Source organism: Oenanthe melanoleuca, chromosome 9 (genome assembly GCF_029582105.1).
Source record: "Oenanthe melanoleuca isolate GR-GAL-2019-014 chromosome 9, OMel1.0, whole genome shotgun sequence".
NCBI classification, from domain to species: domain Eukaryota; kingdom Metazoa; phylum Chordata; class Aves; order Passeriformes; family Muscicapidae; genus Oenanthe; species Oenanthe melanoleuca.
This window is the reverse complement of record NC_079343.1, coordinates 21,203,265-21,221,298: the sequence shown is the minus strand read 5'-3', so window position 1 is coordinate 21,221,298 and position 18,034 is coordinate 21,203,265. Positions and strand designations below refer to the sequence as shown.

General features: G+C 43.5%; 1 protein-coding gene across 3 annotated transcripts in view; it reads left to right on the top strand.

Annotated features, from left to right (window-relative positions):
• DIS3L2 (DIS3 like 3'-5' exoribonuclease 2) overlaps nt 1–18,034 on the top strand; it is a 178,185-nt gene that overhangs the window by 111,188 nt on the left and 48,963 nt on the right. For all 3 annotated transcript variants that reach the window (XM_056499071.1, XM_056499070.1, XM_056499072.1), the window contains 2 exons: nt 2,876–2,983; nt 6,250–6,483. In XM_056499071.1, coding sequence (XP_056355046.1) covers nt 2,876–2,983; nt 6,250–6,483 — 342 coding nt within the window. The remainder of the gene's footprint in view (nt 1–2,875; nt 2,984–6,249; nt 6,484–18,034) is intronic.

Genomic DNA, 18,034 nt, shown 5'->3' with positions numbered 1-18,034 from the left:
TACACAGCTCTGATATTTTGCAAATCTGGACATTAAAGATGTGCTTAGGGAAATCTCCTCTCATCCCATGTCTCTGTCAGAAAGAGATGGAGATAATCCTGTTGCCAGAGTTCCTCTGGGCAGCCCCTGGGATCACTTCTGGAACATTTTGTGCTCTGAGTGTGACACAAATGTGACATCTTTGTATGTTAAATGCTGGGCTTGCAATCACTGGGAATCCTTTCAGGCTGAGACCGTATCATGTTAAAGAAAAGGAAATGCGTACTTATAACTTAGACTCCTGAGCCTTGTGACAGTTGCTTTATTCTCCATGTAGAGGGTGAAGAGGAATCATGATGTTAAAGCAGGAGGCAGTCAGCCAAGACTGTTGTGGTGTTGGAAACAGGTTTCTTTTAATTCAGTAAGGTAGAATAAACTGAATACCTTCAGTGCAAGGTCATGTTATTTATGTGTTTGCTGAACCCAGGAAAAGGTTGATTGCATTCTTACTCTCCTATGAGACTTCCTCCATGGCTTAAAGTTACTTTGCCTAAAGTTTCTTTCCTGTAAAACAAAGGTAAGACAGGCTGATGCTTCCCTAACAGCAGATTTGTTACAGCTAATTGCTTGGTGAGTGTTTAGTGCTGTAATTATGATCTGAGTTAAAGCTTTGCTTGTGTTTCACATCATTGAAAGCCCTTCCATTGAATTACAGCCTCTTGAATTGGATATTAATCCTGCTCAAGTACACTTAAAGCGAGCATGGGTTTTTGTGTTCCATGTAGGCATTTTTCTAGCAAACTGATATTGCTCCAGGAGATGTGAAGGGAAAGAGGATGTGCAAAGACACACAAATATTCAGTAAGTACAGGCCATTATCAGATGATCAGTTAGAGCTGGAGAGAGAGAGAAAAGCATCTTCTAATTTGGGTGGAAAAGGGCATGGGAACTTTTATTAAATTTCTAGCCCTTTGTTTACTGTGACCTGAACTTCGGGGTCCTTACATAGGCAGGGATTTCCAAGAGTCTATAAAGCTATTTTCTGTCTCTTTTCTGATATGGGTTGGCATCACTTACACTAAACTTCTGCCCTTGTGGTGTGGGTCCTTCCAGGCAGCATGGCCAAGCTCACGTACTGGCTCAGTGAGTTATGAATGTAGCAGTATTGTTAACATTGTGTTCACAACTGGAATAACAGAGCTGGCAGCCTTTGTGTTGCGGGAAGCAGCTTATCATGGGCTGTGCCCTTGTGACCTTCCAGGCGAAGCAGGGCTGCTGATTCATGGTGTGACTCCCTGACAGCCCCAGACCATACAGTTAACCTTCTGGCACTTGTGTACTGCAGTTAGAAGGGATTGATAGCCATTTTTCTGGTGCCAAACCACAAATGTGATTAAATATTTTAAGTCTTTCCTTCAAAGCAAAAGGTAAGTGTAAAGTGTCTGCACTTGAGGAGAAAATGGGCACCTGAATATTGTTTTGAAGAACAGTGGTTTTCCTGCCTCCAGGCAGAAAAAGTTATCTTTGAAATCACTAATAGGTGTCAGAGTTTGGAAGAGCTGGGATTTGTATGCCAGTCAGCTTCCTGCTGGTCCTATATTTACAGGCTGGCACACAGAGCAGTCAAAACGGAAACTAAATTAAATAGCTAAATTACTTTATGGCACACAAGTAGAGCGTTTCTCTCTGTTTTTCTGAAAAGCACCATTCCATGTTGCCACTCAAAATAAACTAGAGGAATAATGTGGTGGTTCTTTGAGGGCAGTTATTGCTTCTTCACAAAGGTAAACAATGAGAAGGGAAGTCAGAAGTGAAACTCAAATAATGAGTTTTGTTTCATTAAGCAGCTGCTAAAGATTATCTTTAATACAGACTTCACTTAGGAAATAACTCAGAGATGGTGGAAACACTTGGAGCTGCTTAAGTTTGCTCTAGCATGAATATGCTCAAAAACTTTAGCTTCATTGGTGTAGTCAGGTGAGTAATTTGTGATTTGTTAATTCAGTGTTCAGCAGCAGAAATATTGATTTGTTGTAAGGAATTAGGATATGGGTTAAAAAATCCTGCCAGAAATTTATGTTGGCTCACATTTTGTTCAAATTTTGAGTATAATGAAGTAATTGTTCTTCATTTGCAAACAGCATGGTCAATAGTCATAAAACAGATACTTTTGTTTATCTCACCCCATCTATAAGTTCCTCTCTGTTCTGTAAGGCATCATTCAATCTTTATTGAAGCCAAGCATGGCTCCTGTGTTGTATGGGAGAAGTTTCATTTATGCTTTGCAGAGATTTACTTGCATTTACTTCTTGGTTATATTCAGTGGGAAAGCAAGAAGCACAGCTCCCAAATCCAGCCTCTTCAGCTCCTCACTGCCAGGACCGTGTTTCTTCAACATTAGATTTCCTGATGTGTCCTGCCTTCCTCATTCTTCCCAGTGCCAAAGCGGCAGTGGGAAAGAAGTGGAAAACAGAGCAAACTTTGTGACCTTAGAAGTTGCAATGTCAGTGTTTGCATAACCAAGGATGCAGATTACTCCAGGATGCTTACTCCATTCTTTGGAGGGGAGCACTGGGAATGATTCCCAGGTTAGAGACTTACAACTGCCTCTGGTTTCATTGAGGGATGGGGCTGACGTGGATGTTGGTGGCCTTAGCCATGTCTGAAATTCTCTCATTTCAGAGGATTTGGTTTACTTCCTCATTCCATGCCAGCAGGCTGTCTGCCATGTGATGCAGCTCTGGCATGGGTGATGCATCCCAGAGCTGTGACATGGCCACTTCTGCCACAGAGAATATTATACTGACAACTTAACACATTTTCTCTTTACCAGCTAGTCAGGAAAGCTTGTCCACACTGAAACCTTGTGTCTCACCAAGGTTCTCTTCTCTTCCAGGTGATCCCAATGCTTCCCAGGCTGCTCTGTGAGGAGCTCTGCAGTCTCAATCCCATGCGAGACAGACTGACGTTCTCTGTGATTTGGACGTTGACTCCGGAAGGCAAGGTACCTCAGGCAGTCATCCTGCCAGTCAGTCCTCCCTTGTGGCCAGCCCCTACTCCTGTAGTGGTAAAAATGTCATCCCTTAACACTCAGCTGGATAGCAAATGTGAACAATACTGGAGGATGTAGGACTATCCCTGTGTTTTGTTTTGCTGATGACATGCTGCGGAATTTCTAACTGGAATAATCTCTCAGCATGGTTGGGAAAGGATGAATATTTGTAAGAATCTCAGAAATGGGGAATGTCCTGCTCCTTGCCAGGTCACCCAACCATTTCATGTCTTATCTCCAGCAGCAATTTAGAGCTCATGCTTTGGGTGGGCTGAGATCTGCCCTCTTCCCCAGCCCTGCCTTGTGCTCACAGCTGCTTGTGCAATGCGGCGGATGCTGCAGAGTGCCTCTGTGGCCTCTCTGCTAAACAGACTATTTAATTCCTCTTCAGAGCTGCAAATTACATCAATACAAATAAAGCATGATAGCCCTTCAGCAAAGGCATGGCTCCATCCTCTTATATGTTGTTTCCAGGGAGCAGTTGTGGAGGCTGTCTGTTGATGCACTGAGCTGCTTTCAGCTGCCTGCCACCACTCCCCAGGTGTTCATTTCTGTCCCTATTCCTCTTCCACAATCTTTGTTACCTTAAAATCTCTTTGGTGATTGTAGGGTCCCCTTACTAATCAAGGAGGGCTGAAAACTGGCAGTACCAGAGCACTCTTTAGTCTGTGTAAAATACACTTTTTGTACTCAGATTTAATTTTTTTTTATGCATTGTTGTGCTCATATACAGTTCTTTCTAGACTGTATTTATTGTGCCAGTTTGGTATTTTTTCACAAAAATTCACCTCCTTATTATTGTCCCAGCTGCTCTGAAGGATGCTGAATCTATCTTTGTGCTTTAGCAAAATACAGTTGCAGTCCTGATTCTGTATTTCTGCAGTGAGTCCCTGCTCAGGCACTGAGGTGGGTTGTATTTGTCCACTGTGAAAAGTCTTCCCCTTCCTATAGCAACAGTTTGGTTGCTCATGAAGCCTTCTAAGAGTAGCTACTAGATGGAGCTTTTATTGACTCGGAGTTGTCTTCGGACAGCTAAAAGTCAAGTCCTAATTAAAATAAGCCTTTAATTACATCTTGTCTCTTGTCCCATGCAGTCTATCCATTGTGTTTCAAAGAGATGTGCTCAGTGCAGCCCTGTCTGATCAGTGAGAAAATAAAGGAGATGTAGCATTCAGCTCAGGGATCAAACCTCTTGAATGGTCTGGGCCATGGCCATGATGTCCCTGGGAGAGCAGACTGCCTGTGGCCATCTCAGCAAACTGGTTTTTCCTACAAGGCCTTTCAGGGTTACAGTCTTACTCGAGGTCCCTTGATGTGGATGACAGGTGAAGGTTGGAGAAGAATTTACTCTTTCCAAGAGGAAAAGTGGTTGTAGGGCTTTTGCCCAGGAGGACATTCTTCTAAAAGCTGGTATTTCTAGGTGTTACTATACCTGTATCTCAGTGCAAACAGGATCACATGCTCCCCCACACTCTGCTGGGTGAAAGGGGGGTGAGTCAAAGGCCTCAGCACAGCCCTTGAACCTCAGCTGTTGGTGGAGAGCCATGAGAGCGCTGACAGTGAGGACAGGATGGTGCTCAGGACTATGGATTTTCTCAAATGCACGCAGAACTGGGGAAGCTTTATCATAACTTTAGAAATTATTTAGGTGCTGGTGCTCTGCGTGGACTCTGGGTGCACCAGGTTTGCTGTGATGAGGGAGATTTTGCAGACTGATTTTGTGGGCTACTCATTGTGATCTCCAAGTCCCAAGCCCCATCACCACAAGAAGCTGAACTGCACTCAACAGATGCAGCAGAGCAGGTGCTGGCAGAGCTGTCACAGCATCTCTGTCCAGCTTTGTGGCTTTCTCTTCCTTCCTTTCTCCACAGCACAGAGGAAGAGACACACAGAAAATAACCATGAGCTGATGGTCAGAGCACTTTACATTGCAAGATGCTACTTGCTGCATCTCTGCTGTTAAAGCACTTTCAAATTAGGAGTAAACTTAAAAGCCCTGTGACTGTCAGAGCTCTGAGTTGCTGAGTTATACAGCACATGTGTTCTGTGATTAATTAGGGAGGGAGGCAGCAAAGGTATTTTGGGAATCAGTCCTTTCCTATTAAGAAGAAGGTTTGTCTCTGAAGCAGTGTCCTTGATGAGGCTGTCATAGAGAGCTCACTCTTCTCCCTGGACACTGTCACTTGCAGAATTTACCTTGTCCTGTTGGGCTGATGAAGGGCTAAGGTGGCATTGGCAACTAAGGCAGAATTACAATTCTCCAATCTCTGAGCACTTTGCTTTGAATGGTTTATCACAAACTGCATCTGTCTCCAGAGCCCTCATGCCAATGCTCTTGACTTTTGTGAAGAGCCTTCTGCCCATGTCCCTCAGCGTTTTGCCTTGATGAGCTGTCAGATTCTCTTATATATGTCATCTGAAAATAGGTTTTCCTGTCTGCTTTAGGAAATAATTCTGAATTCCTACTTTTGCACCAGTATTCTTTTAGGGAGTTTAAAATGGGAGTGGCTTCTGATTAAAATAAATTAATTTTATAAGCAATTTATTGAATATTTTCCTCTCAATTCCAAAGTCATTTGTAAGCCCAGAAAGGTTTCTGGCTTGAGTTTGGACCTAGTACCATGGGCATGATCAGAGAAACAAGGAGTCAGTGACTCCTCAGGGTCCATCTTTCCTCCAGACCAACCAAAGTCCTACTCAGGCACTTTCACAAGTGCTAGTCAGATGTTGGGGTTCATGCAGTGCTCCTGAAAACAGTATTTTAAGGCCAGCTCCTCGTGCCCTGGTGGCCACACTTTAAGTCATTCTGCAGTGTTTTAGGCAGGAGAACCTCTCTGGCATGTGTGTATCTGCCTGTTGTCATTCCTGCACCTGGTAACCTGCAAGTCAACAGATTGGTTTCAACTCCCAGGTGGATTGCAGTTCTTTGAGCTCTGTGAAGGAGGGAAGTCAGGTAGAAGAGGAAGATCCAGGCAGTCTCTTCTGTATGTGCACAGTATATTGTTGTCTGTTACTTGCATATGCACGTTACTAGATGCTGGAGAATCTATATGGGCAAAAAGCCTGACTGAAGGTGTCAGTAGAACAGATCTTCACTTGAAGAGCACAGGTAGTGGGGAAGTCTGCTGTAATTCCTCCCAGTGTTTGTACAACTTCCCAAACTTCTGTGCACCAGAAGAATGAGTCCTCAGAGTAATTTACACTTTGCAATTTTGCAGATCCTGGATGAGTGGTTTGGACGGACGGTCATCTGCTCCTGTGTGAAGCTCAGCTATGACCATGCACAGAGCATGATTGACAGCCCTGGGAAGGTGCTGGCACCTGAAGAGCTCCCCCCTGTCTCACCTGAGCACTCCATAGCTGAGATCCAGGGGGCTGTGCTGAACCTGCATCGAGTGGCGCAGCACCTGCGCAAGCAGCGCTTCACCGAGGGCGCCCTGCACTTAGACCAGGTGAGTGAGTCCAGCCCCTTCAGGCTTCACCAAAGCAATTTCACCTTCTGCTCTCTAAGAATTTCCTGGCCAGTCTAAAAACTCAAAGGGTAAAATCAAGGCTGGAACAGACAGCAGGTTTGAGTGCCAATGTCTTCTTAAGAGCGGCATCAAATTATGTACCATAAGCATTAAGTAGGATGAAAAGAAAAAAATCTGTTTTTTAAGGAGTGATCCATTTTCCAACATTTTTCAAAATCCTAAAACCCTGTTGGACTGGGTAAGTAATTCATACAGTGAAACAAATCATGACAGTGTCATTCATTATCATGCAGTTCAGATATTTGTGCACATTTCACTGGGAAAGGTTCATCCTCCACATTTCTTTCTGTGCTTGCAATATTCTTGTTTTCCACAGCTTTCATAGCAGTTTTCTGTGCTGGGAAAATGGCTAAATGTTATCTAAGCTAATACTTGTAAGTGTTGGGTGTGTTTCAGAGGAAAAAATGCTAGTGAGGAGGTTTTCTGTATGGGGTGATTTAAATAATCTTGTATCAGTGTGGTATGTGTCATTTCTATTTTACAAGGAGATCCAGATATTAGGCTATCACAGCAAAAAATACTTTTGCTTGATAATCAGCTGCTCTGAGGTGGCTTCTAATAGTTTTTGTGGATGGGAGGTTCCAGTAATTTGTAGAACCCAGTGGTCTTCCTGAGCAGAAGACAAAATAATCTCTTAATATAAGGAAGCTGTATTGTTTAGTTTTGCAAAATGAGTGTGAGTCAACATAAGGATATTGCTGAGAAAGAAGCTAGGAGTGGTGTAAACAGGGCCGTTGTATGTAAGATATATGTTGTAATCCTTCCATTTTACTCAGCATTATAGTGTTGTCTGCAGTTGCAGGAAAGTCTAATTTTAGAGAAATCATAGCAGAGCAACAGGAGCCTATATAGAAGTGTCTATAATCTCTGACCTTCCCCAACAGAGCACACAGCTTCTTCTGGTTAAGCTGCTGTGGAGAGGAGGCAATGTGCTTTCCCCCATGTCTGAGATGGACAGAATGACAAATTTGTATCTTGAGTTTCAGCAGAGGAATTTTTATTTTAGGATAAACCTTCTGTAGGCAGTGTGGTGTCTGAGGCTATGTTGCCTACATCTGTTGTGGGAGGTCTTGCAGGACTGGTTCAGCACACGTAAGTGAGCCTGGAGCAAGGGCATTTGCTTAATGCCCCCCTAAATTAATTTTTTAATTATATTAAAATAATTTTTGAAAATCAAGCTTCCACTTTGAAGTTTTTTTTAAACCTCTTCTAGAACAGAGACTTCCTTCTTTGAGATTTAGCATACAATGGCTAATAAACTGGGCCTTTGTTCCCAAGCACACCCTGAATGCTAGAGAAACATAAATATCACAGCTTTTGCACAAGATCAGCTGCCTGGGAAGCCTTGGAGGTATCTGGCTTGGAAAAAGAGTCCGTGGTGACTGGGAGCTGTGGCCCAGAAAGGTCACCAGCTGCCTTCCACAAGTCACTGTTGCAGTATAGTGCTGAGTGCTCGCTGTGTGCCCCTGAGTTGAGTTACCTGTTATCAAACCAACCTCAGGGGAAATATGTTTTAAACCATCTGTGACATTTTCAATGGGAGGATTTGGCCTGGGAAACATCCTGTTCCAGTGATAGCCCATAAAAGATTAGCTGTGTTTTGTTTTGCTCTGTGCTCCTAGGAGGAGCCATTAAAAAGAATATATTGGAGCATCATTTGTGAGACTGGGATTAAAAGCCACAGCTAAGAGGACCAGAGGCAGTTGATTCCTGCTCAGCCTAGTTCCTAACCATCATGATAAACTGAGTTATATGTCACAAGTGGCACTTTACACTGTGCAGAATCTCTCTCCCCTGGCAAGAATGTCAAAGTAATGGTCTTTGAGAAGGAAGCGTATTTTAAATCAAGGGACTCTTTCACCACACTTAGTCGAGTCAAGTACTGCTCTGATAGCTTTATTTTGATAAACTACACCCTCCCCAGCCCATGGAGGAAGTGGTTGCTCCAAGTCCTGAGTATGAACAGTGTGTGAGGCCAGGTTTGTGGACATAGCCAGTGACATATGGCGGGACAAAGCAATCTGTGTCTCTTAACAGAAGGAGACAAATTCCTCTGTTTTTGCTTCCCCAGTTCCCTGGGTTCCCATGGGCACAGTTGTGTGCCATGTCCCACTTCCAGCCCCAAGTGAGCAAGCAAGGGTGGGTCCAAATGGGAAACACACCTTTCTAATCACTGGACCTCTCATTGATTTCCCGTTGAGTAATGTAAATCCTGAACAATGGAAGACAAACTCCAGCAGGAAGCTTGGGGCAATGAATTATCGGATTCCAAATAAATATGTGAGCGAAGGAAACGATCATCTCACAGTCTTAAGGGAGGGAGTGGCTGGGCATGGATGACTCCTGTGCTTTTTTATCCAAGGGATGTGAGCCCTCTTCCTATACATTGTGTTATGTTTGAGAGTTCTACCATGGGCTAACTCCTGGTTGAACAGTGACGACTTTTCTTGCTTACTTCCACCCTTCCATTTTTCAGTGGGAAGGGTTCCTGTGCTTCCTGTTGGTATTAATGAAATCCTGGGGGAAAGAATCTCCCATCCTCCTTTGCCACTGGCTGTAGTGGCCTTGGGCTGGTGCTCTCCCTGTCTTCTCAGTTTTCTCTTTGGAATGATACTCATCTGTCCCACAGTATCCATGTGGTTTAGGATTTATTCCCCAAAATATGAACATTTCTCAGATGTAGCCATTCATGGGCATATCTTTATAACAGCAAAAATATTGGCTGGCCAGGGAGCTCCTTGGACCTGACACAGGATGGCTCCAGTAGGATGCAGTGTCAGTCTGATCCTGCTGGGGTGAGAAGAATGTTTCCTCTTTGAATGTCACTGCTGAATTTTTATGACCTAATGTGAGAGCGGCGTCTGCTTGCCCATAGTTTTATCTTTTAGCAGCAATTTCAGAAGCAGGAATCTCCATAGCTCAATGGATGAAAAATATACATATATATATATATATATATATATATATAATTTAGGAATTACATATCTGGGGCACACAGAAGACCATGAGACATTGCAGAGATAGTACAGTCTGGAAAGCTTAGGATTTGTGGGTTCAGTGTCAGTATATGTGTGTCTCTTGGGGCTGTGTAAGTTTGACTTCTTGCTTTAGTTTAATCCTGGCCATGACTTTAACCTACATACCTGTGATCCACTCTTTCCCCCCACTCCCTAGTTCCTTTCATGCCTCTGCAAAAGTCTGGGAATCCTGGTGGGATTGCAGGGAATCCTGCTGCACTGGACCTTGGGTCTGAAGATCTTGATTGCAACCAGAGCCACACATCTGTCATTCCATGGGGATCCAGCTGTCCCTATAGGCCCCTTTTGGGTTTTTTTTCCCCCCAAGAATATGGTTTCCTGTACTGCCTGCCAGCTTCCTAGTTCCAAAAAGGAGGTGAACTGAGTTTTAAGGGTTTAAAGACTTTGCACCTTCAACAGCTAAGAAGCTTATGAAACTTTGTCTACACAGACAGAGATTAATGTATTTCTTTTCCTTCTCATTCAGAGCTGCAGCTTTTAGGTGCAAAGGCAAGAAGTGTTGAATGTGACTAAGAAAAAATGTTCATGTATTTACAGTATTGTCTTCCCCCCCCCCAACACCTCCTTCCTCCACAGGCCCATGAAATGCCACCCCTGGGCTGTCGTCTCACAGCTCCTGTTGTACCCAGTCCATAAATTGGAGCACAGATCTGACCTGGTTTAAAAAGCAAAGTGAGCACAACCCACAGCTTTCCTTTTTTTTTCCTGGCCAGGTTACTTTGAAGCTGGATCACTTCCCCAGCCCACAGCTTTTAGAAACACTAGCCAGAGAATCAGATAGAAACTTGCTTTCAACGAAAACCATCAAGTTTGCAGAAAAGCTCCTTAGCTCCAGCCTGCCTAGAGGAGACATGCTGATAAATGGTTCTCTTTTGGCCTCAGCAGTTAAGAAATGAATCACGAGGACAGATGCCTACGGGAAGACAGGTTAAAAAGGATTTCTGTGCCTTTTTAAAATGAGAATACCCCAGGATGCTGATCTGTCTCTATGACAACTGTCTGTGAGCTGAGTGTTTCCTTTGTGAGTCTGCCTTTACCAGCACACTTACACCTGGGTGCTCAAAACATCAGCATTGACCAAAGTTCCTTGTGAGAACAACCCAAAGAGCATTTGTATTGTGTTAGTTAATGGCACTGAATTGTTTGCTAGGATATCTTCTCTCCTTGTATTCTGCAAAACAGACACTCAGCTTTGCAGGTGTGTGGGAAAAGGGAAGGAAAAAAAAGGACAAAACTAACAAAGATGAGAGTGCTACACAAATGTAAGTGTTGAATTGGTAGTGAAATGGTCTCACTTCTGCTTGCTCCCAGCTTGTTATGATGCCATTGTCTTGATGTGAGCAAGGGTTACTGTTCCCTGCAGGTCTGTATTGTTTTGAGTAACTTAAAGGTAGTAAAAATTGTATTGTTGTAGCTCTGTAGCACACTGGGGATCTATGGTTTTGTTCCATGGCTGCTGGGGATAATGAAATCAGTGATCTTTGAGAGTAGCTTTGTTTATTTAAGACTGGTGGTATTGCTAAAGTAAGAGAAGTTTAACAGGGCTTCAGAAAACCTAGGGAAACCAGCACAAAGGTCCCAAACACCAAGATGTGCGCAGAATGGCAGCTCCAAACCACCCAGGTATGTGACATACGGGAATTCGTAGCCAGTTCTGTGCAGTTTTTGAAGCCCTCAGAACCTAGTCTGCCTGCTTGATGCAAATGGCTCTGAGAAGTTTACTCAAGCCACTCACAAATGGAAAGTGAGGAGGAGGAGGAGGAGGAGGAAGGACACTGCATGTGCTGGATGTCACACTGTAGTTTGGGAAATTCTTGTTTTGGTTATGGCTAATGGGATAGGACAGAAACATGTATTTTTAAACAGTTATCCTGTTTAATTGTAAATCTCAGGAACAAATTAATTACTCTCATTATTAAATTTTTCCAATATGATCAACTACTGGAAATAATTATGGGAAATTATTTTGTCATATTTCCTGTCTCATATCTGTATAGTGAGCATTCAGGTCTTTTATTCTTGCTTTGTGAAAGTAATAAGTGTTTCTACCCTGGTTAAACAGTCATTGTGTGCAAAATACAGTTAATTAGTATATGAATGGAAGACTTAGAGTTGGAAGAAGTATTTAGATGGGACAGAAAAGGGCTATAATGTTGCACAGACTTCAGTCTGAGGTGTTTCCTTTAACATGTTCTGAATTTTTGTCCTAAAATGTTGTTGGGGCAGAAAGGTTCATCCTGGCATGACTATTCCCTGGAGTGATCCTTAGGTTTCTGTCCAAGGCTGCTGTATGTGCTACCCCTGCACACTAAGTGCATGGAGTATTCAAGGGAGGAGTGAATGGCTTTGCTCCAGCCCCTCACTGGAGCAGGAGCTGTATCTCTTGGTTAGTCTCAAAAAGAAAGTTGTGGTGTTCATTGCATGGTGTATGACCTTGGTACCAAATTCATCTGGGATTTGGTTCCATCAGGGTTGAGGCGTAAGTACCTGGCTTCGGCACATGAGAGAGTCCAGAAGGCCCATCTATAAAAGCCTGAAAACTCCTATGATACCTCCCTAAAGAGGCTGTTACAGCAACAGTGCATGAACATGACAGCAGAAGCAGGGTGGGCAGTATGTACAGGGCTGTGAGATAAATGGAAAGTCAGACTGACAAGGAGCTTTCACTATTCACTTCCTATCACAATTCCACCATTGTCTGCTCCTTCTCTTTGATGTCTGGTTAAAGAGACATCACTGAAACCCAGAATGGGGGCAGCAGGTGCTGTACGATCATTATGGACAGTTGCTTTTACTGTGTGATACATAAGGCAGCTGGGGGAATATTGGATGTACTTGGAGATTAATTTCCTTTGGGGATTTTATGTCTTTTGCATAGCCCCAGTTAATACATCAAAACAAGCATCTGAAGCTGCAGCTTCTTCCTGGGTAATGCTGCTCTTCCCTGCAGGAGTACTCAAAATGCATGTGCAAAGGTGGGTCAGAAAAGGAGGGAGGATTTTCAGCATGTCTTCTCTGCAGTACCACAGAGGAACATGGTGCTTGGCAGGAAAATATGAGATATCACCACTGTGGTCAGGAGCAGCTACAGCTTAGGTCAGGATGTTTGCACACACAAAGGATCCACATGGGATGGAGGTGCTATGGGATCACATTATGGAGGGGATGTGTGTTGGCTGAGCATCTCTCTGCTTGCATGGAGATGTTTGCATTGCCAGGAGGTTTTAAAATAATTTGATTAAATTAGGATTTTGAGTGGAAAGCTCTCTGAATCTAGTCTTTTGCCCTGGGATTTTAATGAAGTCTTCCCAGGGGTGTGAGTAGGATTGATGTCCTTGCCCATGTCCCGCCGTTCCCCGATGGTTCTTTTAGAGCCCAGCAGCTGTGTCCCAGCAGGAGCAGGTGGTGAAGTGGTCGAGCTGGCTGCGGCAGGAGGGGAGAGTCGGATGCTGGAGCACAGGGCTCGGCTGTGGAGCACTGTGCTGAGAGCCACTGCAGCCAGATGTCTGGGCAAACACAGCCAGGAAGGAGCTCCCCACACAGTGGTGCTCTGGCATTAATTTACCATCAGTAATGCAAGAGTGGGTTATGACTTTATTCTTCCTGGAGAAAGTATTCCAGCCACTAGCTCAGATATCAAGACCTCTGGTGATGTACGAGTGGTTTTCTTCTAAACAAACACAGCTTAACCCTTGAATTTTATTAAATCTATCACAGACGTGTAAGCTGAGAAAGTTCTCTGTAAAAACAGGTATTTTGCTTTAATTTTGAGATGCTTTGTGACACAGCTGAAGTGTTGTTCTTTCACCTGCTGGCCTAAGAGCAAGAGGGGAGGCTTGCTCCTTCCTTCAGACAATGGCAATGGTTTGAAGAGGTGAAGCAGTTGCCCAAGCTCACATGGTGAGTTGGTGGCAGATCTGGCAGGACTTTATCTGATTCCCCTGCCAATCCAGTGCCTTGGGCCAGTGCTGACCGCTCTCTTAATATCATGTTTATGACTGCTGTTGAGTAAGAACTTTGCTTCTTTGTTTCTGCAGTGTATTGCTGGCCCAGTTAAGAGCAGGGGGTTTTTATCCAGGTTCCATCAGATACATCTCACAATTCAGAGCAGAGAAACAAGGAGGGCTGAACTGTGGCCAGCACATCTCTGCAGTGCAGAAGCAGTTGGTGTTTTTCACAAGTAGCCTCTCTCCCCATTCTTTTCAGTTCTTGGGCTTTGCCTGCATGCGCCGGGACCGAGCCAGTGGGCTGCTATCCCATGGAAGTCCCTCCTGCTTGCCTGGGACAGAGTTACAGTGGACAGTACATTATCAGACCTTCCAAATTGCTTGGCTTTTTCTGTTGATTGAATCCAGTTGGTGATCAGCCATTGTAGAATAGGGGTGAGCTGGCAGTCATCGCATGCTGACCTGCAAGCAAGGTGAAGGTGTTTGCAAGCACTCCAAATTCACACGTGAAGTATAAATCTCTTGGTTCTGTGGATTAGCTGCTCACAGATGGGTCTTGCCCTTGCCTTGTGATAGACAGCCTGGTGTCATCTGCTCATGGGGACCTCAGACAGTGCCAAACAGCATGTCTAGGGGAAATAGAGGGCATCTGTGTTGGCTTGGTATGGTGGAATGTGTCCCAAATGTGATGCCGATAGATGAGGTGAACAGAGGATTCAGTTCTTGATCCAGCTGAGCAAGCTGCTCACTGGTATTTTTGAGGTTGATAGGGAGAATAGTGGCTTCTGCTGGCTATGTTGAAAAAGGTTCAGAGTGGAAAAACTGGTTCTTAATGAAGAAGAAACAAACTGGTTCTTCAGTGTCTCTGATAGCAAGACAAATAAAACCCAGGAAAAACACATGTTTGTGTAGAGGTACATGTGGGGTGAGTACTGGGAGGAAATTCTTATATTACATTTTCTGCTGAGGAAACAATCCTTGCTCTGAGAGTTTGCCCTCCACTTGATGGTGTTTTTCTTCCCTGGTGATGAACAGACGTCATCAGAAAGTCTCTTGTTCCAGATTCTGTTTATCACGTATTTGAACAAAGATTTGACAAGGTTTTTTTTTCAGGTATTAATTATAGTTGACTGCATGGCTAATCCATCATCCTCTTTAGATGGAGTCACTGGTTGTTGACTGATATAACTGTAAATGTGATCAGTCTGCCATAGGTGAAGATGTAGCAGCTCTTTGTCAGAGCCATTTCAGTTTCACCCAACAGTATATAGAAGAAAGGCTAATTGTATAATGACAAAAGACAACGTTTGGAAGGAGATGAAAGATTCTGACATTACAGTTCTGTGATTTTTCATTTCAACTCCAAAGTGAGAAGGGAAAAAATTCATGGCCACAGCTCATTTTATCAGGTGTTTCTGGGCATGATCACTCCTTCTGAGTCCTGGGATATTTTATCTTTTGTCATTTATAGCATACGGATGCTGAAGTACAAAGAAGCTCAGAGAGCACCTGTGGTTTTCATAGCCCTCTGAAATGAGACTACAGGATCCTTAGCCAAAATCTCAGCAGCTGAGCTGAGGACAGAACTGGTCTTGCCCCATCTGAGGACACCAGTGCCTGCTGAAGTCCACTTTTGGGTTTATCTTTAAAAGTTCCAAGTCCAAGCCCACATCTTCTGAAATTATATGTCCTGTTAAAGTGTGCAGTGATTCATTTGGAGTACATTTTGTTGAGCAACCTCTTGGGTTTGTTTTGAAAGCAAGTAGCTTTGAATCTGTCTTGAGTAGTCTGGATCATTTATCTTGCCCTTTTCTGCATCTTCATGTGGTGACAGGGAAATTGTTTAAGCAAACAAACATAATTCAGAGTATGGATTTCACTGAATTGTGTAAAATGGGAGCATGAAGCATGACATCTCAGATAAGGATTTTGGTCCACATTGCACTTCTTTCCTTAGGTGGGATTTAAGGAAGTTCCTCGTCCCTGAGTGTGCTCCTTCTTTGTGCAGTCTGCATTCACTTGTGGGAGACACATTCCTTGTCCTTTCCTGCTTCCATCTTGAGACACAAACACCCATTTCTCCCCAGAGTTATGTATTCACAAGTTGTTGCATTGTCAACACCTTAAACCTGCCAGCATTACTAAACTTTGCCCTCTGAAGGAATATTTCTATTTTGGATCTCATCTGATAGCTTATATCTTGCATTTGTGCTAATTAATTGCCATCCAAGCTGTCCACAGTCCATATTGCCTGTATGTGATGGGCTGCCATTAAATTGGTGGTCACTTGAAAACTAAGCAAGAGGCAGTGAGAAAGTGTTGGACTCGAGTGGCATGAGGGACTTGAGACACATGGAAGAAACCAACCATGCAAAATCACTGTGGAGGGGTTTTTGTGGGTAATTCCTTTAACTGGGCTTGAAAAACTTGTTTGTCACAGAAATATAAGCAGTCACTCTTGCTTGTTTTTTGTTTGGTTTTTTTTTTTTTTTTTTACAAACCAGCCTAGCCTGAATACAGCAGAATTTAATTTGTGCCATCCTTGACAGTTGAAGTAAACCTGCCCTGTCATGGATTTGATCTGTCTGATCCTGCAGAACTGGGGGGCTGCAGAGCTGTCACTTACTGAGTGACTCATGGCAATGCTGAAAAATTCACAGTCCCGTGAGTCAGCAGGAGGTTTTGCATTAACTTTAGGGTTGTAGCTTCACTTCAATTTCAAGGTCTCTGTTTTAATCTCAAGACTATCTTTGCTTTTCTGAGAAACAAGCCCCTTGATCCAGCTTGCACCTTATTTCTGATTAGCATGTTAGAGTAGAACCTGACCCACAATACTGGGAAATAAAATGCTTAAATAGCTGAAATGAGATTTTAAAAAATAGAATTTATTACATGATTTCTCGGTCATTGATGTGTTTAGCAGGTATAGAAGACAAAATGAACTAAAATAGGCTTTGGCATTTCAGAAAGTGAGTCATTTTTTCTGTTGCATCATGTATAAACTTTTCCCTACTCTTGTATGTATGGTCTAAATGACTTTGAGGTTTTGAATTCTCACTTCAGCCCTCTGGTTTTTTTTTTTATTTCCAAACATTACTGAAAGTGAATGCTGAATGCTGTGCTCACATTGCCTTGCTGTTTAGTTGTTGGGTTGGTTTTTTTTAAATAAGACAGTGGGCAATATATAGGTGGTTAAATAAGTTGGGGAGTTGTTTTCTCATGCTTAGATAGGAGTAAAAAGTAGGTATAGTGATGGATCCATAACACTGTTCCAGGTAAAGCTGCTGACAAGTATCCTTTACCCAGGGGGTCAGCCTTGAAATCCTTTGGCAGTGTGGTCGTCTCTTTTCAGATTCTCAAGCATTTGTAGAGGTTCCTTGAATTCAGTTTAAAGACCATGAACATGGTGCTGTTGCAACCAGCTGAGGTAGTAAACACCTGTGTCTTTTTTTAAAAGAATACAAGAAAGTACTCTGAAGTTCTCCATGCTGGAAGAATGCTATTGCTTGGAATCCCAGGAGTTCTGAGATAAAGGCTGGAGCAGACAATGAGCACTGGGAGATGCCAGATATAAATATGGTATCTGAATAGAGTTTCCACAGACCAGGCTGAGCACAGAAGCCAGTTGGTCTCTACATGCCAGGACCAACAAGATGATGTACATTTTTCTTGGGATGAAGAAATCCAGCAGATAGAGGTGTGTGTAACCTGTCCTTGTGTGCCCACTCCATAGGGAGAGATGGATTCTGCTCAGGAGTGAAGTGGATGATCTTTCTTCAGAGTTCACAGCTGTCACCTGCAGCCAAGCTCTGCAGGGGACACGGGACTTGCCACAACACCAAGCAGTTGGACAAAGTAACATCACCTGGGCATCATCCCTCTAGGAAAATTGTCTGTAGCTTACTTTAGACTCAGCACTGAGGATCAGTGGTTTTGCCACAAGTAGCCTTTGTCATAGTGATGATAAAGCCACAAAACAATTCAGAGGAGGAAGATTTACTGAAAAGAGCTTGAATGGCCAAGAAATGGATGCTACCACAGGCTTTTCTCCCTCATTAATTTTCATTGTGAAAGAGGGAAGGATTTGGAGATGGGGTTTTTTGTTTGTCTGAAGTAAAAAAAACCCAAACCTTTCATGTACCTGTTTCCCCAAATGTTTTTAGAACTACCGTGCAGCTGCACAGTCTGCCTTGCTCATTAGAAACTGGCTTGATCTTCAGTCTTGGCAGATTCCACAAGAGTCTAAGAGATCTGTTAGAAGGATCTAAGGTGACTCTGTGGTATGAGAGGGTAGGAATCTCCCAGATTATTGAATGTCAGCTGTGACAGTCTAGTGCCTGGCATGTGTTGTGTTAAGGCTCTGCAGTTATGGCATGCTGGAAATGTATAACTGGAAAGGGCTTTAGGAGATGATCCTTTCCTTTTCCTGGCAGTAGCAGGAGCTCAGCTGGTGTCCTGTTCTGTGTTTGTTGCTGCTCTGTCACT